This window comes from Dipodomys ordii, unplaced genomic scaffold (genome assembly GCF_000151885.1).
Source record: "Dipodomys ordii isolate 6190 unplaced genomic scaffold, Dord_2.0 Scaffold25, whole genome shotgun sequence".
In the NCBI taxonomy this organism is placed as follows: Eukaryota; Metazoa; Chordata; class Mammalia; order Rodentia; family Heteromyidae; genus Dipodomys; species Dipodomys ordii.
The window spans coordinates 969,805-996,082 of record NW_012267241.1 but is presented as its reverse complement, the minus strand read 5'-3'; the positions used below and the strand labels follow the sequence as shown (position 1 = coordinate 996,082).

General features: G+C 42.9%; 1 protein-coding gene across 1 annotated transcript in view; it reads left to right on the top strand.

Annotated features, from left to right (window-relative positions):
- Slc14a2 (solute carrier family 14 (urea transporter), member 2) overlaps window positions 1-26,278 on the top strand; it is a 407,135-nt gene that overhangs the window by 354,789 nt on the left and 26,068 nt on the right. The window contains exons 4-12 of the mRNA XM_013014919.1: window positions 6,738-6,919; window positions 11,154-11,334; window positions 12,266-12,455; window positions 13,619-13,747; window positions 17,063-17,255; window positions 20,736-20,883; window positions 21,787-21,921; window positions 22,327-22,376; window positions 23,003-23,177. Of these exons, the coding sequence (XP_012870373.1) occupies window positions 6,749-6,919; window positions 11,154-11,334; window positions 12,266-12,455; window positions 13,619-13,747; window positions 17,063-17,255; window positions 20,736-20,883; window positions 21,787-21,921; window positions 22,327-22,376; window positions 23,003-23,177 (1,372 nt within the window). The 5' untranslated portion in view covers window positions 6,738-6,748. The remainder of the gene's footprint in view (window positions 1-6,737; window positions 6,920-11,153; window positions 11,335-12,265; window positions 12,456-13,618; window positions 13,748-17,062; window positions 17,256-20,735; window positions 20,884-21,786; window positions 21,922-22,326; window positions 22,377-23,002; window positions 23,178-26,278) is intronic.

Below are 26,278 nucleotides of genomic sequence, written 5' to 3'. Positions count from 1 at the left end.
AGGAAAGTCAGCTTCTAGCTGACTCTCCTCAGGGTCTGGGGAGAGTGTGGCTTTATCCGACAGAGGTACTTGAAGGGAAACATGATGGCTGGAATTGCCAATGATGGGATGTAATGACTCAGGGACCAGTCATCCCATTTTCAAGTATTAGCTGATCAGGATGTAGCTACCACCCCCTAGATCCCTTCCCAGTCAAAAGCTAGTATCTCAGGAGATGAAGCAAAGAGCTGGTCTCTTCCCCACAACCACAGCAGACTTTTGCATCCATTCAGCTAAGGGCTAGAGTTCCCTGGCCAGGCCTGATTAGAGTCTCAGCTGCAGTACCTCAGCCCAGGCCCTTGCAGAAGAACCCAGAAAGTCAGAACCTTAGACCAAATTCAGATGACCCAGAAGAGGCTACTCTGGCTCTGACCCTGCTCCACCCAACCTGACCTTCTGGCCAGTGAGTCAGCCCGTTCTCAACCCAGATCGGACTCGGTGGACTAGAGCTGCCAAGAAAAGCTCGGAGCCACCCTTCATAAATGACAATGAGTCAACTGTTAGGCAATGAACCCAGCGAAGGACCTTCACCTTAACCTAGCCAGTGGCCTATCCTATCTAGTGATCCTCGTGACCCAACCTGTCTCAACAAACTCCCATCAGGAGAATGCTGATCCTCATGGTGGGATGGCAAAGGATTGGCCTTGTCTGATGAGCCAGACCAAAGGAAACTCTAGAGAACATCCTCAGAGAAAGGAAGACTTGGGATCAGCCATTAAAGTACTCTAGGTAAGAAAAAGGTTCATGGGTCCTGTGCAGACATGATGGACAGAACTAAAACTAGCAAGGGATAAAAGTTCAGTGGGGAATTGGTGTCAGCTACCTAGATACAAGAGCTTCCAGTTATCACAACGATTAACAGCAAGGGCAGCCAGCCTCAGGGGCTAGGGGAGCTAAGCTGCACAGGTAGACCTCAATCATCGAGGTGTTAGAGAAGAGAGGAAAAACAACATCCACTTGGATCTTAAGGATATAAAACTTTGTGGAAACTTTTCCTTGTATCAATTGCAAGGTCTTGTGCAAAACCAATTGGTTTAACAAATATTTGTGAGAACTTGCTAGTCTATTTTCTTCCTTCAGAGATGTAGTAACCTCCAAATGCAGAAGATGATATAAATTAAGTCATTTCAAACACATTTCCACCCCCCCCAGGCAAGTCACCTATATGCTTAAACCCAAAAGATTATAGAAGAGAGAGAGCTTGGGACTGGGAAGTTGGCTCAGTGGTAAAGTGCTTGCTTTGCATGCATGAGGCCCTGGGTTCAATTCCTCAGCACCACATAAGCAGAAAAAAGCCAAAAGTGGCGCTGTGGCTCAAGTGGTAGGGTGCTATTCTTGAGCTGAAGAGCTGAGAGACAGAGCCCAAGCCCAGATTTCAGGCCCCATGACAAACAGAGAGAGAGAGAGAGAGCTAGAAAGAGAGAGAGAACTTTGACTCCTACTAATTTATATCAACAAGTTGAAAATCAAAACAAAAAGGCATAAGCACAGGAACTTTACCACCCAAGGAAGCAGACAAATGCTTGATGGGGCTCCATCTCCCCTTTGGCCATAAGCATATTTTTGCATTTCCACTAGGAATTAATAGTCTTGTAGGGAAAAAGAATTTCAAACAAGCATAATCTAGTAGGAGCCCCTTTTATAAACACTAGAAGAACAACTGGGGTCTATGCCTGCATGTCTGATTGCTGACACCTCTCCCCACGGGCAAACAGTGTTCACACTGAGACTTCCTGGCACAAACCAGAGATATCTTCAGGAATTGCTTTGGCATGAGATGTGTTTCTCTTCCCTTCCTGCTGATCCGAGTCCTGACTCAAACCCTGGGCCTCATGTTTCCAACATTGGGAAGGCAAATTACTGGGCTTAGCATCTGCCATCACTTTTCCTTAGTACTTAGGGTTTGATCATTGTCTCTCTCCCCAACATTCAAAATAGTTCTTTGCAGAAGACACCTGGGACTTTCTGTTCTGTTCCTTCCAAGGGAGTTAACGGGCACATAGTAGGTACTCAACAAGAGAATTCCGAGAGCATGGGGCAGCTAGTGTGCTCAGGGAGCCTTGTTTTCTGGAGAGATACAGGGCTGATCCAAAGAGCTTTTCTGTCTATAATTCTGAGAGAGAAGAGAAGGTGTGGGCAGCCAAGGAGTGAGGGAGAGCGCCAGGCAGATCATTATGTGTTCTTGGAAGCAGGTTTAATGGACTGGCTCCTAATAGCATTGGGAACAGACTCTGAGGCTCTCAGACAGGACGTGGCTGAAGCAGGAATTCCATGTCCAGTTCTAACAAGTGGCGACGCCTTATGGAAACTTTTGAAAGAGGTTCTGTTTTAGACTAGCCAGCTTGAGCTTCATCTGGTTGCTCTAGCCATCTCTCCTTGCAATTGGAAGCCCAAGACGAGGGGAAATGAAAATCACTAACCTCCTCCTACTATATGCCAGGAACTAAGTCAGCAATTTGATTACCCTAAGAATCCTAGGTTGCCCTTTGAAGAGAGTGACAAAGAAGCCCGGGCGCTTCCAGCCGCTGGGGCCTCTTTCCAAACACAGCGACCTTCTCTCTTTATAAGGCCATTTTTACTTCGCATCTCACTCCTGCCCTCAAGCCAAAATTCCCCCATTTTAACAGGATAAACATTCCCATGACAAAGGAACACTATGTTCTCTAGAGAAACATATCATTCCTGCCGAGGCTTTGTGGGTCTGGGAAACAGTGTTGGGCTGAGGACCTGGACCTAGGACTTTAGGGCCAGCCACTGAGCTCTGAAGACCCTAGCTGTGCCCAACAATGCCATGGAAATAAGAAGGGAGCCCAGGTCAGGATATTTGTTCTAATGTGTCTCTGCACCATGCAGCCAGTCCTTTGGCTCTCTCCTTCCTTTAGACAACATAATGGCAAGATGAGCATCCTTTGGGAAGTAGAGAGAGCTATATCTGCATGACAACCAGCTCCAGTTTACTTTTCTATAAGAGTGGAGAAGCAAGTGTCCTTTTAGAGTGGAGAGTACTTCCCTTATATGAACACTCATTCTTTTCTTATTTCAATGAACATTCATCCAGGATATGTGCCAGGCTTTCTGCTGGATGGCACAGATACAGAAACTAAGAAGGAAACAATCCCTGTTCATGTGTATGTGTGTGTGTGTGTGTGTGTGTGTGTGTGTGTGTGTGTGTTGGTACTAGAACTCAGGACCTAATGCTTTCAATTGGCTCTTTTGCTCAAGACTGCTGCTGTCTCACTTGAGCCAAATCCACTTCCAGCTTTTTTGGCAGTTAATTGGAAATAAGAGTCTCACAGACTTTTCGGCCTAGGCTAGGTTCAAATTGAGATCCTCAAATCTCAGCCTCCTGAATAGCTAGGATTACAGGCGTGACCCACTAGTGCCTGATCGACAGTCTTTATTCTTAAGGGGCTCCTGGCATATATACATTTTTTCATCAAAAGAAATATAAATGTATTTGAGGTCTTTTGGTTAAGCAACAGTTTCTAAATATACTCATTACCAACTTGAACCTGTGCATTTCAGCAGCATCTATTCAAAACACATCACTTTATGTCTTTGGGCTTACTAATTATGCTGTGCATTGTTACCACAATTTTAACATATTTAGGATCAGGGTGCAGCTTACAATTGACTTTGGCAGCACTTTCTTCTGCTTTTGTGAGACATCATCATGTATCTTAGAGACAATAGCAACTTGGAGTCAATGAACTATGCTTAAAAAATAACTATTGTTATCATTTTTCAACTGGACTTTTAATGGATTTTAACACAAGTTCTTCCCAGAACATGACTAGTTCATCCAGATCATGTGTCTAGACATCTGCCAAACTCCCTTAGTTTTCATGTGGAAATTTTTACTAAAGGTCCAGGGCTGCTATACCAGCTCCTGGCCACCAGAGGGGGAGAGCACATTGGAAAGGACAGATTTCTAGGCTCCTTGTGATGATCTCTCCTGCACCTAGCATACCCTTCCAGGGTAGTGTTCCCCATATCTCACTGCAGGATCAGAAGAGAGGAGAAGTCCTCTGTTCCAGAGCATCATCAGCATCATCATGTGCTGGATTTAAATGATGTCTTAGGTCCACATAAGAATTATCTGTGGTTTGATAAACTACTTCTGGAAGTGAAGACAGGTGCTAATCAAGACAAAGGTCTAGCATCCTGTATACACCGAGCTGGTGGGTGGCCCATATTGGTCTGAAACCATTAGGGATTCCCACAGTGACTTGGAAAGTTCTCCAAAGAAGCGTTCCCACTTTGGAAACCACCTGGAGCTTTACTTCTCCTCCTCTATCCTTCCCTCCTTTCCTTTTTTCCTTTCTTCTTTCCTTTCTCCTCATTTCTCTTTCCCTCTAACCTTCCCTTCCTGTCTCCTTTCCTTCCTCATTTCCTTTCCTCTTTTCTTCCTTTCATCTAGCACATATTTATTGAACATTTACTAAGTACTATGCACTGTGCTAGGAGCTATGGTCATAGCAATATACACAACAAAGTCACTGTTCTTATGAATCTTGACTTCTGAGGTGGGTGAGGTTTGCACAAATATGTACATATGAATTCTATAAAGAAAAATGCTGAGTTCTCTGGGAATGTGTAAGGAATAGGAGTATTGGGGGAAAGATGGCTCTGAGAAGGCTTCTCCAACAGGGGGAAAGTGGGATAAAGGCCACCAGGTAAGAAGATGGATGAAGAACAAAACATGAAAGCATCTAGATGTTGTCTGAAAGCATGGTGTAATTTAGAGGTCTTAGAGAGTGGTGGAGAAGGCAGCATTGTATCTAACTCCTGAGTCATTTGTGCTGGCTCATCAGCGAAAATGGTCTAGAGAGAGCTTTTCAGGATGACCATATGTGCAAGAGGCAAGCCAGCCTAGAGCAGGTGAAGAAGCATGTGTAAAGAGGATCAGCTGTTAAAGCTAACCAGTGTGTCCAAGAGGGTGGTAAGTCTTGGAATATCCTTGAGCAGTCTAGTTGAGATGAGGACTGAAGACTGGATCTGCAAACCAGGATGGAGTGAGCTACGAACAAGCATTAATTTGGGGATGACAATCATCAACATGAAAGTAAAGGTGTCTATTCTGTTTAAAAAGCTGTTTCTTCGCCATGCTAGGCTGTTTGGTGAAAACATGGAAAAGCTGGGTTTATCCTGGCTGATGTTTTTCCATAAAGGCATGAAGGAAGGAGAGTGGAACAAGGGAATCGAAAGAAGCAAAATGATAGGCCTTTAAATCTATCCTGGTCAAGGTGAGAAAGGAAGATAGGTGGAGAACATGAGTCAAGTCTCTGGAAAGTCAGGGAACTTCACGTTATTGGAGGTAGTGGCCAGAGGACAGATCTGACATTGGAGATTTCATAGTGTTTATATGGGGCTCATGCTTCTGCTACAGTAACTGATGGCTGGAAAGAAAGGTAGAAATTGCCCATAGAGATGAAAACCCAGAGAAGAGGCCAATGAGCTATCTATCTGGATATGAAAGTTACTTAGAATTATTGGAGTCTAAGAGATTTTAGGAGTACCTAAAGTCTTCACTGGATAAGAGAGGGAGCAGAAATTCAGTAACTGCAGTAAGCAGCTGGTAGGAGGAATGGTCAGATGGTATGAGCTCCAGGGAAGAGAGGTTTTACACAACCTGGTAAGGGGTGGAAGCCACAGGGAACAATTCTTCTTGTTGGGAAGAGGAGAGGAACTAGCCTGGGAAAATGGTACTAATGCAAGATTTGACAGGGGGCTTCATCCCATTTGGAAGAGACCTCTGCAACCCTTGAGCAGTGTCTATAATGGTCAGAGTAAGGAATGCTAGCACTCACATGAAGGATCAGCAGCCTCTGTCCTAAAATAAATAAATACATACATAAATAAATAAATACCTGATTTCTGAAACTCAGGGCAGGTAATTCAAATCAATGGGGAAAATTCTAGGTCATAAGTAAGAGAAAAAGGCAAATAAGAATGGCTAGAATAACTGAATAGAAAGAAGAATGTAGCACTACCAGTGGGTTACAAGATGAAACAGGAAACAGATAAGCAGTGGTACGCCAAAAGCAAGTCATGGCGTAAATCCTGGGCCGATTCGGGGGAAGAGAAAAAGAGTTCCACATGGAGGGGAAAGATCTCCCACCCAGCCCAAATGCACATGGCTTCCAATAGAACATGCCACAATGAAAAAAAAAAAAAAAGAACATGCCACAATGTTGTACTACTCCTAGGAAAGGATAGGAGATGGGCTAAACAGGGCTCAGAGGACAGGGGGACTGAGGGGGATGGGAAGTCAAACTGAAACAAGAGTATCTCCATAGCAACTTAGAAAATGTTTCTTTTAGGCCCTAGACTAGTACTGGGTGCCTATGTATGTATCAAGTGGAAAATACTGTATATATTAAAATAATGAGAAAAATGAAAAGTGAAGAGGAAAATACATCAGTTATCAGAAAGTAGAGACTTCTAACTAGTTGAAGCAGAATTGAACTTTATTCTAGGTGGGGATATTTTGAAAAGTAAAGCCATATGGATAGACAAATGGTCTCTGGCCACTCTGGCAATGCCAGCTTCAAGCGTTGGAGATAAAAATACATTTGTGTCATTATTCATCCCCCCATGTCATACTCCATTCCCCCTCGGGTGTCATTATAGCCTCAGCTGAGTCTCTTTGTGTCCCCATTCTCATTCACCTGCTCTTTCTCTATCCCTTTCACCAGTCACATGACAGATGAGTGACCACTCCCTGAAGATGTCTGACAGCCACAGCAGCCCTCTCCTTCCAGAGCCTAATTCCAGCAGATACAAATTCTATGAATCAGAGCCAAGCAGCCCTACCTGGCCTTCAAACTCCCAAGATACACATCCAGCCCTGCCCTTGCTGGAAATGCCTGAAGAAAAGGTGAGCAATGTCCCCCTTCAGGTTGTTTCACGGGTAAAGGATTGAGGGACAAGAAGGAAATAGTGCTGCTTTCTCAGATTCCCAATAGACTCAGTATTGGCCAGGGAAATGCCAATAGGAGACCCTACTCATATCCATGATGGGTCCTACATGGCCTTCGATAAGAGCATGCAGCTCTGTGTAATACCTGAATTTAAGGACAAGCAGAGAGAATACACACCAGGCTTTAAATCAATGTCCAGCATCATTGACCTTAGACTTGCTCCCCTGAATGACCCTGTGGGCCTGCAGAAAAAATGGTGTTTGTTAGAATGCAATCAATTGGTCATCTGAACACAGAACAGAGGTAGACTGGTTGGCTAGAAAAGGGAAAGGGATACAAAACTGCTAAGAGATGTTTTATGGAATATAATGTTCACACTGTGTCAGTCAGACTTTTCATTACTGTAACAAATACCTAAGAGAAACTCTTCAAAAGAGGAAAGATACATTTCAATTCATGGTTCCAACTTACGGTTAACCAGTTCTGTTTCTGTAGGTTGTAAAGGAGTCATGGCAGAAGAGTAAGGCATAGAGGAAAGCTGCTCAAAATAAGGCAGCCAGGAAGCATTCTCTCTGCTTCCCAATTGCCCTTCAAGAATATACACCACCAAGCACCTACTCCTCCATATATGCCCTGCCTTCCCAATAATGCCATTAAATTATGAGTGCTCCGTAGACTCATCCATGAGAAGTTACTGTCCTCATGATACAATCATTTTCCAAAAGCCCCATCAGCTGGCATCCAAGCCTTTAACAATTAGCCCTGTGGACACAATCCAGATACATATCATGACATGTAACGTAAAATCTATTCTCTCAAACTAATCACTTAAATGATCTTAAATAGAAACATCATTATACTCTAATTCCAAAATATTTATATTAACTGAAGAAAATAAAAAGCCCATATCCAAAAATAGTCACCTCCTATTCCACGCCCTCCATCACCTGACAACCACTAATATACTTTCTGTTCCTAAAGATTCACCTAACAATGGATATGTCACATAAATGGAATCTATAATTTGTGACCTTCTGTCATTCATCATAACATTTCCAGGTTCATCCATGTTGTAGCATGATGTAGTACTTCATTTCCTTTTAAACAAAACAGTATTTCACTATGTAAATATAACAGTTTATCTGCTCATCATCTGCTTTTATAAATAATGCTGCTATGAACTTCCATGTACAGATTTTTATGTGATCCTATGCTCTTATTTACCTCAGTATAAACATTAAGAGAACTCCTAGTTCATATGACTTTATGTGTAACATTTTAATTAACTACTAAACTTTTCCCAAAGCAACTGCATCACTTTACAGTCTCACTAATAATATATGAAATGCTAGCTTCCCTATATCTTCACCAAAACTTATTAGTCATCTTTCTTACTATATAGCCCTGGTATTGCCCTTACTATATAGCCCTATATAGCATCTCATGGTGATTTGACAGTTGATTGATATTTTCCTAGTGACAATGAGATTGAACATCATTTCAAGTGCTCACTAACCACAGGTGTTTTCTTTGGGAAAAATATCTTTTCAAATCATTTGCCTTTTTACTATTGAACTACAGTAGTTTTGTATACTAGACCCTTACCAGATGTATGATTTGAAAATAATTTCTCCAACATCATAGGGTTTGTTTTCTTTCTTGATAATGTTCTTTGAACCCTTTGAAAACTCTGATTAAATTCTATATATCTTTTTTTCCTTTGTGTATACTTTTATCTTAAGAATCAATTTTATTCTGCAAGGCCATGAAGATTTATGCACAGGGCTTTATCTTATTCAGATACTTTACTCATTATGAGCTAATTTTTGTACATAGTATTAAAGAGCCCAACTTCAATCTATTCAATATGGACATGCTAGTTGATTCACTATTATCTGTTGAAAAGACTATTCTTTCTCTACTGGAACTTCTATCAAAAATCAATAGAACATAGACGTATAAGGTCATTCTTGGACTCAATTCTATTTCATTGAATCATATATTTATCTTCATGCCAGTGCCATTCTTATATAGTTTTCTAGTACATTTTGAAATTAAGAAAAATGCATCATCCAATTTTGTTCCCATATTTTTTCAAAAAAATTTTGTCTATAGTGGCACTCTTGTATTTTGTATAAGTTTTAGGATCAGGTTTTTCATTTCTGTGGGGAAAAGTAAATATGACTAGGATTTTGATAGGAATTGTGATGTAACTGTAGATCAATTTGGGGACTGTTGCCATTTTAACAAGGTTAAATCTTCAAATCCATGAATACAGGTCAATCATCCATTTATTTAGGTCTTCAATTTCTTCCAATAGTACTTTGTATCTTTCAGCATGAAAGACTTGCACATTTTCTGTCAACTCTGTCTTCTATTATTTTACATTTATTATAGTAATATATTACATATTCTTAAGTTTTTGATGCTACCAGAAATATCATGTTTTTAATTTTATTTTTAGATTGCTTTTACCAGTATATAGCAATATAATTGATTTGTATATTGCTTTAGCCTGGAACCTTGCTGAACTTGTTCATATATTTATTTAATAGGTGATTTTGCAGATAAGGATTTTCAATATGAAAAATATACCATCTGCAAATAGAGACGCAATCTGGATTTAACATTTTCTTTTATAACCAAGGTTCCTTTTGTTCCTTTTCCTTGCCTAATTGCTTGGACTAGAATATCTAGTACAATGTTGAATAGAAACAGCAAGAACAGACATCCTTGTCTTGTTCCTGATCTAACAGGGAAAATATGCCCAGTCTTTCACCATTAAGGGTGACATTAACTGTGGGATTTTAGTAAATATTCCTTATCAATTTGTGGAATTTTTCCTTCTATTCCTAGTTTATTGTAGGTTAGCCATGTTTCAAGTACTCAGAAGCTACATGCACTAATAGATAAAATATTGAACAGCAGAGCTTTATAACAATAAGCTATGACTGAGTTGTCCAGGTACAGGATTGAAGGAGATGTGAACTTGACTGTGAAAAGTAATTTATCCTTATGTATATTACTCCTCAATGGATGTAAGCATTTACTTTAATTACAAATTTAGACAATATACCACAGTCATGTTCATAGCACCTGAGATTTCAATCACTAACACAAATTGGCTTTCCCAGGAATCTGACACTATTGTGGAGACTAGCCAGTAAGAAATGTTACTGAAGTCAGCCTCTGGAACAAACATTTATGGAAGAGGAAGGACTGTAGGATTAAACAAAAGGAGAAACTGAGCTGTGAGATAATCACAGTTGTAGGCCTTGGCTAATCCCGTGATGAGCTCTAGAACAGGAATAGCCTTACAGAATTGTCCTGAGTGGGGCAAGAAGGTCCCCTACATTCACTCATTACTAATTTGAAGTTATAACAGGTATTGGATCTAATGTATATACATAAATCACGTTCTTAAATACTGTGATAAATGCATCTAGTATAAGTGGTTTTCTCTGTAATCTTACTTATTTTATATATTTCCCAATATTATTCTGAAGAGAAGTCCATAGGCTTCAGTAAAGTACTAAAAAGAAATGGGTCAAGAAAATGTTTAAGAAATTCAGTTATAGGAATATGTAGTACTGGAAAATGGATTTGCATTATGAGGTACCCAGACAGCTGGAGACCATTGACATGGATCTCACCTTTGTCTTATTATCCTTTACCTCTAATAGAGATAGATAGATAGATAGATAGATAGATAGATAGATAGATAGATAGATAGATAGATAATCTATATACAGATATACATATGTATTCACACACACACACACACACACACACTACCCAGGTTCACACCTGTATCTACTCAAGAGGCTGAGATCTGAGGATTGTGGTTCAAAGCCAGAACAACCACAAAAGTCCCATGAAACTCTTATCTCCAATTAACCACTCAAAAACTGGTGGTGGAGCTATGACTCAAAGTGGAAGAGTGCTAGCTTGAGGAAAAGAGCTCAGAGACAATGCCCAAGCCCTGATTTCAAGCCCCCATGGCCGACAAAAAAGAAAATGCTTCTGCTTTCTAAAAGAAATATATATTGTTAAGTATGGCAGCACATGACTATGGTCCCAGCACTTGGGAATCTGAGGCAGGAGGATCAAGCTGGGCTGTATAGCAAGAGCCTTCCACAGAAGTAAAATAAGACAGATTATTTTATATCTTCTTGTGGTTTTCCCTGAAAGGACCTCCGATCATCTGATGAAGACAGCCACATTGTGAAAATTGAAAAATCCAATGAAAGGAGTAAAAGGAGAGAAAGTGAGGCGTCCCGCAGAGGCTCTGCGGGCCGGGGAGGCTTCAGCCTCTTCCAAGCAGTGGGCTACCTCACAGGCGAGATGAAGGAGTGCAGGAGCTGGCTGAAAGGTAAGCAAATGCCCAGCAAAGAAGTGAGGGGCTGGGTCACAGCAATCCTTCCAGGTTGGACACAAAGTTACTTCCTCTCTCCCAGGACAAGAAAGAGCTCCTATGACCGGGGGAAGCTTCAGCCCTCAGTCAACTCCAGGTGGGCAGAATATATGCACCAGCCTGGAATCCGCATAATTTGGAAATTAAATGCATTTCCCTAATTTAACAATATGTAAGCTGTTTCCCAAATAAGCTGAATGGCCACTTGTTCCACTGCCATTTATGTGCCAAATTGGCATCACCCTCCCCAAGGGCTCCGTGGTTCTTTCCTTTTTTCATTTCTTCTTTGAATTAAATGCTCCCCCGTTTGATCCTACTTGCCACAACCAGCATGAGTTGTCCTGGAAACCAAAGCCGAGAAGGTGGAAAACTGTACATCCCCTCGTGTACACCTGGCTTCCTCCAGGTCCCAATTCAATCATCGTTTTCACAGCTGGGCTAAAACAATTTCTTTTCCAGCTTCCTTTCTTCAGGCGACTTTCTTTGCTGTTCAGATACTTTCCCTCAGCTGAGCCATAGAACACTACACAAAAAGAGGCTTTCTTTCCTTCTTCATCCCTTCCCTTGGGTCAATGTATTTCCCAGGAATGCTCTTGGGCCTTTCTTGCCAAGAAAGCCAATGGCTGGAACTGTGTTAAATTGTTCTCAGCATGGTGCTTCAGCTTATATGGTAAAAGAACTACCACCTGCTGAAGACTAACTGCTGGGCTACTGAGATATTTGGACTAAATGCCAATCCCCACTCCCAAGCCTCTACTTCTTCACCCGGGCCAGGTTGAATGAGGGGAAGTGTTCTGGTTCCTGTGAGCCTTGATTGTCATGCCAATCAGTGGTGCAGTGAGGACAGTAAGGGCAGGACCCCACTGATGGCTCTGTCTGTCTCTTGTAGATAAGCCCCTGGCCCTCCAGTTCCTAGACTGGTTCCTGAGAGGAACCGCTCAGGTGATGTTTGTCAACAACCCCCTCAGTGGGCTCATCATCTTCATAGGACTTCTGATCCAGAATCCCTGGTGGGCACTTGCTGGGGCTCTAGGGACAGTTGTCTCGACTTTAACTGCCCTCATCTTAAGCCAGGACAGGTGAGTTTGTCTCTATGGGTCTCTTGGGAAGACGCATATGGCAGATAGGTGAAGTGTTTACTCAAGCAGTCAGCAAACCTTATCCAAGCAGACAGCCAAATCTCCTGAGTCAACTTTGAGCAGATCACTGGAAGTCCCTACAGAATCGTCTTGCTCTGGCTCACAGCAAGGCAGAGCATCAAGCTTCTTTGGCTGTGGATTATACTCAAAACACTCCCTCTGAAGTAGAAGCAGAAGGACACTTAAGACATTCTTCTCTCATGGAGATTAGAATCTAGTTTGAGGAGAGAAGATGAATGAGCAAATAAACATCTCAAAATGACACAAGACAGTAAATACTCAAGAGTTCAGAGAAGTCAGACATATCTGTGTGTTGGAAAGATGGGGGAATGAACTCATCTTTTCTTTGCACGAGTGTCTCGGGCTGCTAGGTGTAGAAGGAAATCTAATGGAAGTCTCAAATGTAGCACAGGAGGAGAGCAGGAAGGAGAGGGGAAAGAGGGACGGGAAGGGAAGACAAGAGGGCAAAAAGGAGGGGGAAGGAGAGGGAAAGAGGGGAGGAGGGAAGAGAGAGAGAAACGGGGGGAAGGAAATGCAAAGTTCTGTCCAGGGCAGGGTGTCAATGTTTTCTATTAAATTGGGAAGTGGGTGGAGGGCACTGAGGTCCATCTGCCAGCCAGTGCCTGTGTGCACAGGCCAGGAATGATTGCCATTGTGGTGCACAATGTTCCCTGGGGCTGATGTTCAGGTGTTTCCTCTGTCTGAGCCATCTTAGTGCCCCCCACCCATTTCTTAGTGTGGGGGTGGGGGCAAAGGGGAAAGACCCATGCATAGATCTATTCCTCATTTTGTTTCAGAAAAGAAATCTGAGGGCACTACATCTCTCTTTCTGATCTAGACCCTGACCTACACTGCCCAGATTAGACAAAGTGTGTCATTTTACTTCTAAATCAGTGAGAGTAATCAAGGGTAGGTGTGTGTGTAGAGATGGCCATTGAGAAAGGAGTTGGTAGCTCTGTGGCTGTCCAATATTCATTTCCTGGGCTGATTTTTTTGTCTCATTATTAAAGAAATTGTCTGAATTAAGGAGATCTTAGAGGTCCAAGAGGGAAGGTCCTCAGGGGCATCACCAAATTCCAACAAAAAGTAACTGTTTCCCCTAGGTCAGCCATCGCCTCCGGACTCCACGGCTACAATGGGATGCTCGTGGGGCTGCTGATAGCTGTGTTCTCCGAGAAGGCAGACTACTACTGGTGGCTGCTGTTTCCAGTGATCTTCACAACCATGGCCTGGTGAGAAGCCTCCTTCTCTCTTCTTCCAAACCCACAGGGCCCCACAGTGCTTGCATCTTTCACTGGACAGGGATGGATGCACACTGTTGTCGGCCCAGACCTTCACAGATGATGCTTTGCCCAGCTAGACACTGTGAAGACCACCCCCAAGTCCTGGAAGGTGGGGATGTGAGATAACAAGAGGGCCTTCTTAAGACCTCATGCTCTTATTACATGGCTAGAGATTAACATTCATTGAGCTGTCCCTAAACAAAGGACAATTTTTCCTAAGGGAAAATTGAAGCATAGGGAGTTTTATTAATCTGTTATATTCTACCCAAGTTTCTAATGCTGCCTTTCTGAATCTGAAGTCTGTGCTATAAAATCCAGGTTGCCAGGGGTCATCTATTACCAGCATAGTCAAGACTCAAAGCTGAAAACTCACCTGTGATAGAACCAGACATCTTACTTAGAAAAGACAGACCTATAAGAAGCATGGGATCTTTGAACTAGCACTATCTGTTGAAATCAAGGAAGAGTTAGGAACAAATAACCATTGAGTCTAGGGAATGCTCAGCCATCCATGCATATTGTCCTTCATCATTTCATTTACAGCAGGTCAGTGGTGTATCCATCTCAATGGCATGCCTGCTGTCCTGAGAGTCCCTGTCCCCAAACCTCTGACTTCCCATGTATATACCACTTTCATCTTAACTTCTCTCAGACATGCAGATTTATTCTGGTTCCTAGTAATAAAGCAGGCATGGTGATTTATTTTGAACATCTCCAAGAAGTAAATGTCTTTCATTGGTTTCAAAGTCTGGAGTTACTAAAAATCAGTTAGTTTAATTTAGCTTAAGTACTGTTTCATTACTTTTTAGTAGTGCTTGCAAATAAATTCCTACATTAAGCATTCCTGGCCATTTATTTTTCTTCTTGGGTTTTTTTTTCTTTCTTAATCCATTGGGACAAAAGGATAAGTCAGTCATTTCTATGGGGATTTCTGTAATGGTTCCCATACTCACTCCACCCCCATACCCTGTGGAGAGCAGAAATTTGTTCTTATTTGCATACATCTGGTTTATAACTATGTAGATGAAGCTCCTCAGCACAGCCCCTGAGCAATGACACTGGATGGCAGTTAGACTTCAGTGTCCTCTCTTCCCAATTCCCAAAGACAGAAAACAGTAATGCTCTACCCTGGGTGGGCTGCTACGTTACCCACTACTCCCATACATTCATTACTCCATTCATTCAGTCCTTGAAGTTCAGTTTAAGTAGGGTGGGTACTCATAGTGGCATTATCCTGCTTTATCCAAAACACTAGATTTGAGAGACTCTCTCAGCTGAGTGCGGGGACTAATACAGATACTGGGAATTGCTATGAACAGGGAAATGTATCTCTGAGAGTTTATTTACAAACAAACTCAGAAACTAGTAAATAAAAGAAAGTCATTTCAGGAAGTGATACCAGGCTTACGTGGTCAGGGAGGGCCATTTTGCAGATGAAACATTTCAGCTCGCACCTAAATGACAGGAGATACCTGCCATCTGCAGATGTGGTTGAAGGATGCTGCAGGTAGACGAGCCTAACCAGGAAAGTGGGAGGTTTTCCAGAACAGACAAGAACAAGGAGGCTGAGACGTAGTGGGTGGGAAGTAACAGGAAGTGAAGGCCAAGTAGGTGAGATGAGGGCTCATCCACCCCAAAGATGCAATATGTCTTCCAACTTTTATTACAACTGTAGTAAAAAATGCAAAACAGCTAAAGGGTTTTAAGCAGAGATTTTAAACAGGGTTTTAAGTATGATCAGATGGCAAATGTTCTACAGAGTTATAAACCAAATGATCATCTGATCTTTTTTTTTTTTTTTGCCAGATTTGAACTCAGCCTGGGCACTGTCCCTGAACTTTTTCAGCTCAAAGCTGAAAAAGCCACAGCTCTGCTTCCAGCTTTTTAGTGATTAATTGTAGACAAAAGTCTCATGGACTTTGTTGCCGGGGCTATTTTTAAACTACATTCCTCAGATCTCAGCCTCCTGAGTAGCTAGGATTGCAAGCATGAAGCCATTTCTATTTTTTTAATGGAGTGAAGCTCAGTGATTAGGCTAAAACTAAAACAAGAAGCAGGCATGAAAAATGTGAAATAGTTCTCAATAGTAGAGAGCACAGCAAATTAAAGGGAGAAGATTTTTAAAGATAGGAGACAGTATAACATTTCATAGACAGATAAGAATAACTGTGAGGGGCGGGGTGGAGAATTGAGGCTTCAGGAGAAAGAGGAGAGTATCACCAGAGGAATGTCCTTGAGACAGATCCATTCCAAAGAACAAGGAAGAGAATTGCCTAAGGAAGGGACAGGGACACTTTCACCAAATATAAGAGACAGAATATGTGGGACCAAAGCAGGTAAGGTATGGATTCTTAGGGTTGTGAAAACAAAACTTTTATCATCTGATCATTTCAATTTTTAATTAAGTAAAAGCCAGTGATAGGCTAAAACTAAATAAGAAGCAGACAGTGAAAATATGAAATAGGTCTCGGTGTGTTGAAGAGTTAATATGCTGGAGATCTGGAATAAGGTTTTTAAACAGGCCTAGGTACACAGGTGAAATGCAGAAATTAATTAAAGCTAGGCCATTCAATTACATCATAGGAATTCGTGTTTTGTCCAGCCACCTCTGAGGTAAGGAATGGCAGGTGCTAGGAATCTAGGAATCCATTCCCAGGAAAACTGAATATAAGGGAAATTAATTTTGTTATATTGCTTACTCATCCTATAAACATAAAAACCAGCTCAATCTATTTCCAAAAGTCATGCTCTTTCCAAAGGAGACCAAGAAGCCTGGGGATACAAGCGACTAGAGGTTCCATGTCACTTGACAGTTCCCAAGTGTTCTTAGTAGTTTTACTGAGTCCAAACCTGTGGATTTGCTTATGGACATGCAGCCTTCTCCTATATGGTCAGACTCAAAATAATGTTATCATAGTGTAAGGCAGTAGCTGGTGTACATTTGATGATCCAAAAGCATAATCATATTTTGTAAAAAATCATATTTTGTTCGATGTTTTTGTCTCAAGAATCAAAAAATGATTTGAACTCATTTTAATAGCCTATGCAAAAATGTATCTTTCAAATACATTTCACCAATCTGTGAGCTTAACATGAATACCTTGTTTCCAAATCCCCGATCAACAGACTACTGGAATCTCCAGGATCCAGAAATGATTACAACAAGGAGAGGGGGTGGTGGCTAGCACAGCGGCCAGAGATGATGAGACAGTGTCTCCCTAACGATGCTCATAATGATTAACCCTTTCTCCCTTCCATCTTCAGCCCAGTGATTACTAGTGCTTTGAATTCCATCTTCAGCAAGTGGGACCTTCCAGTCTTCACACTGCCCTTCAATATCGCCGTGACACTGTACCTGGCAGCCACAGGCCACTACAACCTCTTCTTCCCCATGACACTGGTGGAGCCTGTTTCTTCAGTGCCCAACATCACCTGGACAGAGATTGAAATGCCTTTGGTAAGTTACCCAGTGGTAATGAGCTGTAACCCCTAGATCCTACTGCACACCTGATTGGCCAGATTATAGCTTACCCAAGGCCCATGTGATAGGCCTCCACAGTGCATAAAAATGGTGGCTACTTCATCCAGTAAACCCTAGCAAATCTCTATTGAACATCTAACATGTGCCAGGCACTTTTTCAGATATTAGGCATACACGGAGAATAAGGCATCCCTACGCTCATGAAACCTACATGCCACACATAGAAAGAGAAAAACAAATCCAGTGAATAGGTAAATATTCAACTGGTGTCACAGGGTAGCTGTGGTTTACTGAAAAATATTAGATAACATAGGCAATTTGATAAAAAAAAAAGAGTGAGAAACTAATGCAAATATTTTATTTTTATTTATTTTTAATGGTGAAAATACCATACAGAGGGGGTTACAATTACATGGGCAAGATAATGAGTACATTTCTTATCAAGCATTGTTGCCTCCTCCTTTGTTTCCCCTTCCCATCTCTTCCCATCTTATATGAAGAAGCAAGTTACTATGTAACATGCTTTTCCAAGCCCTGATTGTTATATTAACTCATACCACCCTCACAATAACCCAAAACTGTAGGTACTAATATTATTCCTGACTGCAGTTTTTCATCTGCAGGACAACAGCAGTTACCCAATGCAGCTAAACATGCAGCTAGCACCTGTGCCTAACACCTGGGAAGTCTGGGAGCCTCATCTTTGAACCACTACTCCTGCAGTCCCCATCAGATCATACGCCCTCAGCTTGAATAAGCACAGTGAGATGAAACTCACTACTTCTCAAAGCAGCCCCAGCCCAATATGGGACACTATTAAGTGTTGGAGGGTTCTTTACATTCCTCACAAATCCATTTCCCTTTATATATCACCTGGGGATTCTAGTTCTGCAGTCTAGAATACTTGAAGATAACTGCTTGCACGATAGTCTTTTAACATGGTTAAACCATGTCCTCCAATGGTATGTCTATGAAAGGACTTTGGGGCCCTGGTTGCCAAGTCATTCCTGTGGTCTAGGTGTGTCCCAAGCTCCAAGAAAATTTCTGTTGGTGCTCAGCTGTACAGTCTCCACCCCCAGGATCCTCCAGGGCCAGCAACGCTCTAACTCTAAACGCATCAGGAAAGCAAATGTTCCTTTGCTTCTGGAGCAAATGCTAGGGCACACAAACACTTTCTAAAGATTTTTACCTTGTCCCATTTTACCTTTGACCCAGATTACAATGGAATAAGAGCAGAGGCAGACTTGGGGCCTATACTGAAGGGCCCATCAAGGAAAGCCCTCCTGACCGATGCAAAGCAGCCAGGATAGAAGCAGAGACCAAGTTGGGACAGAACTGTCAAGGATAAGCCCTGGGCCATGTAGGCTCACTGTCCTGATCCCTACTCTGGAGGGCATTATCCAAAGGACAGCCAGAGGCTCGTGTGGCACCCCACACTGAGAAGCTGGGCCAGCATGATGAAGGTCACAGGGAAGAGATGTCTCCTGTTCATCTTCCAAATATACAACTAGGAAATATGAGCACCTTGAGGCCCCAAGCCCACTCTCTCATCTCCCCATTAGCCCATCACTCAAAACCAGCATCCGTCCATCCCACACGAACAGCATCTATCTGAAGTTTGAAGTATCAGTACCATTTCCTCTTTCTCTAAAACAACAGGGTCAAAGGACTTCTTTTGTTCAACTAGAGTGTTGTTACACGAGCATTATAAGAAGAATAACAAGTCCAGGTGCTCAGTAAATTTCCATCACATACCTGACTGCTTTCTGCCCCAGGATGTCAGCTGTGGCCTGGAGAGTAGTGTGGTCTGGGGCAAGGTTACCTTGGTGCACGGCCTCCTAGATAAAATATGGATCCCAGCAGCGTCATTCTAAACCCAGGCTCTGTTCCAAGGCCCCTTGTCCCCTCATTCCTCTCATTCTTGACTGCTTGGGGCTCTCCACCTGTGTCCCTGGATGGAAATGGTAGAAGCTGAACTCCCTCAGCACTCTGCATTCCTCAGATGTTGGCAAGTCATGGGATGTTTATTGAGCAGATTTCCAGCATGTTCCGTACACATAAGCTAAGTTCTCCAGTCTGGTACAAAATGTCTTATAGATTTCTACAAATAACACCAGGCCCCATCCTGACTTTCATACGTTTATAGTTGGGTTTGGTTATGGCATTTGGAGACAAAGGGTGACAAAAACTTGAAATCTAAGACTCTTTCAAACACGATTCCCTAAAGAAATAAGGCTGGTTCCAAAATCAAGCCAAGATATCACTAAGAACACACTTTCATTCCAAGATGCAATTGGCTCCCCGGGTCCATAGCTGATCATCTATACTTAATCCAGGGGCCCCCAAACTCTACTGTACCTTAGCTCATAGCAGTCAAACCAGAGTGTCTCTGAAGGAGCCAGGCATCCATGTGTCTGAAAGCTTTCCAGGGGATTCCAACGTATAGAAAGGTGTGGGACTCACAGGACCAATAGTACACATTAATTGAGCACTTCCTGTGTAGCCAGCCATAAAGAACCTATCCTCGTAGAGAGTCCGAGAACCTAGTAACGGAGAAAAGCACTCCAGTATGTTACAGCAGGAAGGTCATCCGCTAGGCCAGGCTCACTAGGAATGAGGACACGACATGCTAGGGTCATACAATAAGCACAGTACATAGTACTCCCTAGATTCTACATTCCCAGGCCAAGACTCACCCTACTGTAGTCTCCCTCTTTTCATCTTTGCCTTCAAAAGACTCCATCTGGCCAAAGGAAGATCATCTGATATCAGTTCCCAACTCATCATTATCAGCCACTCTCAGGCTCACCAACACTTATTCAGTTTTTTGTTCAAGCCAAAATCTGTGCTCCCAGAGAGGAGCAGAAATGTCTTCTCCTTCCAAATGTCCCACTACTTCCCAATGTAGTGCTCAATGGGCAGCACCCACAAAGAGGACTTACTAATGGATTCTCAGTGGAGAGATAGTAAGTGACCTTAAATTAGGGGTCAACTCAAGTGGCCACAGGTCACTCTAGCTATTCCTTTTCCTCACAGCCATCAAAATGGCCCAGGATATTTCCACTATGTCTAGTAGAATATTTGAGATTTCAGGAAGTCTATAGAAAATCCCCTCATACCGGAAGCCCTCAATGGCAGCCTAGATGAAGGTACATTCTGACTCCCCCAAAGCTTCTCATAGCAGACGCCATCTCCTCAGAAGCATCCATGCCTGGCCCCCATGTTAAGGGCTCCATCTGACTGCATGAGGGATGCTGGATGCCTGGTAGGTGGTGGAGTGAGGAGCTATTTGTTCCAGCTCGTTCCCTCCCCTACTTTCTCTCACACTGGAAAGCACGGTCATCCATCTGTTCCACCCCATTACCTTTCCAGGAATGGCTTGGGCCCTAGGCCTGTGGCCAGGTCTTCACATTATCAACCCACACCCCAGTGACCTGCATTCTGTTGGCTTTGCAGTTGCTACAAACCATCCCCGTAGGGATCGGCCAGGTGTATGGCTGTGACAATCCCTGGACAGGTGGTTTGATCCTGGTGGCTCTGTTCATCTCCTCACCACTCATCTGCCTGCATGCAGCCATCGGATCCATCATCGGGATGCTAGCAGGTAGGATGGAACCCTGTGTGCAAGGAGATTTCTGCAATCGTTTTCTAAGCTCATCTTTCCCCTGTGCACAGCAAAAATTCTAGACTTACTCTCTTTGGTGGAGTTTTAAAACACTGTCAGTGGTAGGGATTTACTTTTTCCTTGCCTGAGCCACCAAACAGAGCAGACTGCAGTAGCAAGATACATGGATAGATGCAAGAGGCCTGCATGCTGTGCCCTGCAACTAAGGATAGAGGAGAATAAATGAGTGGAGAATGGGTAGATGACCAGGTACCAGCTTGGGTGCACATGGCCCAGCACTTTGAAGGTTTGAATAAGCTGAACAGAAAAGGCCTTCTAAAAGTTGGATTGGCATTGCCCAAACACCACTTCCCATCCCTAGACATATGTGTATGTGTGTGTATACACATTTATCCATGGTTCTATTCTTTCTCTTAATAGTCTGAAAAGTGGGTAGGAGGTATTGGAAGAGAATTTTTTTTTACATATTCCAATGTTTTGCAAAATGATGTTTGGAGTCAGAATTTTAATTTTTCCCCATTGGAAATAATTTTAAACTCTGTAAAAATTACATAAACAAAAATAATCCAAGAGGTGTCCATTGCTTCTTTACCCAAACATCACTTAATGTTCATGCGGTGCCCCTTTGCTGGAACAGCCCACTCTCTACATTTATCAGTGTGTACACACACAAGTTTGCTGCACCCCTTGAAACAGAGCATTAAGTTGTCATCTTGCCTGCTGAAATTGCAGCTGCTCTGGCTAAGAGGGGGTGGCTGACCTCCCCTCCCAGGCTACCCCAGAAATAGTCCCACCTCTGTGAAGACAGGGGCTTTGGAAAACAGTTCAGAGACCACTGCCTTCTGCTCACTTGGGAATCCTCTGTGTCCTCTTGTTCCACAGCTCTGACAGTGGCCACCCCCTTCGAGACCATCTACGTGGGCCTCTGGAGCTACAACTGTGTCCTCTCCTGTATTGCCATCGGGGGCATGTTCTATGCCCTTACCTGGCAGACCCATCTGCTGGCCCTTGTCTGTGGTTGGTATTTGGGAGAGGGACAATCAAGTCGCTCTGGTTATTCTCCCCCTCGTTGGTGAGATGTCTGTGCTAGCCCATCCCCAGATTAGTGAGAACAGCAAAATGTGTATATTGACCCCAACTCTAGCTACAGCCATTATGGAAGTGGGAGGGGATATGTAAGCACTAATCTCTGCCTCAAAGAATGCACAGTGAGGTGAGAGAGAGCTACAAGATAGCAAAGAACATGAGACAACTAACAGATGTCAGGATAGACTGCAGACACTGAGGCAGCAGGAAAGCACACAAGACCATGTTCTTTAAGTGGACTTCGTGGTCAGCCAGGGCAGTGGCTGAGGCAGGAGCCAGGGGCAGGGGAAGTCAGGTTTGACGGAGCTGACTCTTACAGTCTTTTCTCCTCCCCAGCTTTGTTCTGTGCCTACATGGGAGCAGCTCTTTCCAACATGATGGCCGTGGTAAGTTTGGACTCTCCTGAGAGTGTTCCCTCTCAGCTTCCAGACACCTGGGGTCTGTTGGAGAATCCTGAGTGGGTTATAGAATATGGTACTCTACCCGATGCTTATGTCAAGGTTTATTCAAGGTTCAGCTGGAAAATAATTTTGTACATGGACCTCTCGGGGGAGGGGGGGGTTGTGTGTATGTGTGTGTACTAAAAGGAAAAGAGCACAATGTATGAGTATTGGAGAACAGAGTTGGATAAATAAAGCTGAGGGAAAATGTCATCTCTAAGCCTTGTGCTCAGAGAGACCAACACTTCAGATCTCTTGACTAGCTATGATGATGTTCTGAATCCAGTAACACCGGTGTTTTCACCAGGGGTACCCATCTTCAACCCCTACACATCATTCTCCCAAGTCTCTGGCCCAGTACAAGAGTTCTGGGCCTGGACACTGGCCCTGAGCTCTTCAGCTCCAGGCTAGTGCTCTACCACATAAGCCATAGCACCACTTCTGGCTTTTTCTGCTTAGGTGGTGCTGAGGAATCAAACCCAGGGCCTCATGCATGCAAGGCAAGCACTCTACACTGAGCCACATCCCTGCCCCCAGAAATGTTCTTTAGACACCAATGTTTTCATTTCCAGGTTGGTGTGCCATCAGGTACCTGGGCCTTCTGCCTCTCCTCACTCATCTTCCTGCTCCTAACAACCAACAACCCCGCCATCTACAAGCTCCCACTCAGTAAAGTCACCTACCCAGAGGCCAACCGCATCTGGTACCTGACGATGAAGAGCAGTGAGGAAGAGAAGTCTCCCAGCGGTGATTAGCCCAGCTCCAGGCCGAAATGTTTTTGCCTGGCTCCCTGTGGCCTCCACTTTGGGGCCATCTGCTCAGCACTCGCCTTCTCTGCCTTTCTTTGCACCTGTATCGAATCAAGCACACCTGTGCCTTCCTCTCCCTGAGGCTGATTTTCCCCCTCTGTTCAAATTTTCATAACCATCCTGTGTACATTATTAAAGGAAGTTGGTGATGAGACTATCAGAGATAGAAATAAGGAGTCTGATTTACATGGTGTCGGCATAAAACCAAAATCTTTTGGAAAAATAAATAAGAGATTATCTTAGCCGGATGCCAGTGGCCCATACTTGTAATCCTAACTACTCAGAAAGTGAGATCTGAGGATCATGGTTCGAAGCCAGCCCCTGCAGGAAAGTCCATGGGCCTCTTATCTCTAGTCAACCACCAGAAAACCATAAATGGAGTAGGGTTCAACGTGGTAGAATGTTACCCTTGAGTGAAAAAAGCTCAGGGATAACACCCGGGCCCTGAGTTCAAGCCCCACAAATAAAAAAAGAGAGATGATCTTCTTGACCTAAGTAATAGATGTTATAGAACTGAACTTGCTGAGTGGCTCTTGGGAAGCCATGGAAGTGGGAGTTGAGTTAAAGATATTTGCTAGAAGGCGAAGGTATCCACTGTGGCGCCTACTGCCATACACAGAAAAAGAGGAATTGCTGTATACAGAGACAGGAATTTTATAGTGATAGTGCTTGGAGTTTTAAAGCCTAAACATGGACAATTAGAGTACTGCTAATATTTAAATGAGCAGTCTTGAACATTGAAGTGTTCACATCTAGCAGTAGTCAAGGCCTCTTTCCCTAAGACTCATGATCAAAAGTCAATTTCTTCATTACTGTGTAAAATAAAATGCCAAATAGATTACCCCAAGAAAATATTCCATTTCTCCAATGCTTTGAGCCTTTAAAATTCTTTCACTACTTCCCTCCCCAGTCCCCTAGTCCTTAAGACACTTGTACTTTTCCAACCATCTCCCACCCTACATTTGTCTGAGATTACTGATCATTTTGAATGTGTTTTCCTTACAGCATGCCTCTTCTTCTTATAAGAATCCTTACTTAACCCTGAATTATGCATTCCCAATGATTCTATGTCCATTTGGAGTTCGTCAATTTAACTAAGCATTCTTAGTAAAAATCATTCTTCCCCCTTTTTTTTGTTGTCTCCTGTCTTCCAGTCTCTGTTCTGATTCATTCATTACTTGTGTAGAACTCATTCATTTGAGTATTTTATTCAACTAATGCATGAGGGAATATGCATATCTACAAATGGCATTTTGGTGAATATCAAGTCTCTGTAGTTCAACCAACTCCCTCAGTTTTCTATAGATTTTCTTCCTTCATCTTTTGTCTCCCAGATTTTATAAATGAGAATTGAGTCTGAGGCCAAGCTCATTCATTTTCTTTATAAGTAGCCTAGGCTTTCTTTCTGGATAACTGTAAGATACTCTTTGGACTTCAGAAATTTTAGGAAATTAAGACCAAATGTTGTTTCATCTAATGAATCTTCTTTTGACCTATAAGCTCATGCTTTTCTTTAGCTCAGAGACTTTTCTTCTAATATGTGTTTGTTACCTTTTCTCCATCTCTTCCATATTCTGTCTCTGGAATTCCTGTCGCCATATGCTGGTGGTCCCTGTTCTCAGTCAAGTTGCTTCACTATATTTTACCAGGTTTGCTCTACATTTAGATGTAGAGCATCTTGGCCTTCGAGCCACTGCATCAGGTTCCAACACTAACTTTCTTTTCTTTGACTTGATAGATACATCGAAATTGTTGATTGGGGGGAAAAAACACATTTCATGAAATTTGAGGGATGGGGACTGAAGTTGAATCCCCATGTCAATATCTATTATTTTGTTATTGTAGTCTATCTCCAATTTTCTCTGAGGTCAGATACAACTTCTGGTAACTTATGGCATCAAAATTCAACCAGTTTTCCCATCCCCTTGTGTTGGTTTCCCAAGGCTGTCGATGTTCACAACCATGTGGCCTGACCTCATTCACTCATTCATCCAGAAGACACTGCATGAACAACTATTAATGTGTTTCTCAGTCCCCAGGACTGACAGTAAGCCAGGAAAGAATCAGACAAGTCCCTGCCTTCAAGGAATTCATTTTGCAAGGATGTTGTTGGCCAGATGAATATTCTCACCTTAGATAGAGGCAAAGCTGGTACCTCAAACTAGACTGCTGACACACACTGGTGTTCCCAATTTGAGGAAATTACCTGGTCAGTTTGGTCCTCTGTTTAAGAATGGTATCATGTATATTTTAAGAATTCCAAGAGAAATCCTGTGCCTTTACACCTCCTAGTCACCTGTTTCCATTACCTGTTACCCAAACATACCCAGCCATCCCTTTGACTCAAGGCTTTGAATCTGTTAAAATGTAAACAGTCTCGAGAAAGTAACACAGGAAGCATGATCAGTCACTTGCATCTTTGGTGGAAGAAGTCATTTCTGAGAATAGGTGTGATGAAAAGGGAAGGGAGTGTACAAAGAAAACACAGGCAGCACATTCTGAGACAATCTTTGGCAAAAGCCAGCATGCAGAGAAGACAGGCCAAATAGGGTGAGTGAGGGGCTGCAGTGCACTTGTCCCATTGGGAATGGCACTGGGGCTGCCTGGATTTGATTTTAAAAGAAGAAATAATCCCAGCACTTGGGAGGCAGAGACAGTTCAAGGCTAGATTGGGCTACATAGTGAGATTCTGTGTCAAGAAGAAGAGTAAGGGGGCTGGGAAGGTGGCTCAGTGGTAGAGTGCTTGCCTTGCATGCCTGAGGCCCTGGGTTCTATGCCTCAGCACCACATAAGCAAAAAGAAAAAAGCTGGAAGTGGCGCTGTGGCTCAAGCACTAGAGTGCTAGCCTTGATTTAAAAAAAAAAGTCCAGAGACAGTGCCCAGGCCCTAAATTCAAGCTCCAGTTCTGGCACAAGAGAAAGAAAGAGAGAGAGAGAGAAAGAAAGAAGGAAGGAAGGAAGGAAGGAGAGAGAAAGAAAGAAAGAAGGAAGGAAGGAAGGAAAGAAAGAAAGAAAGAAAGAAAGAAAGAAAGAAAGAAAG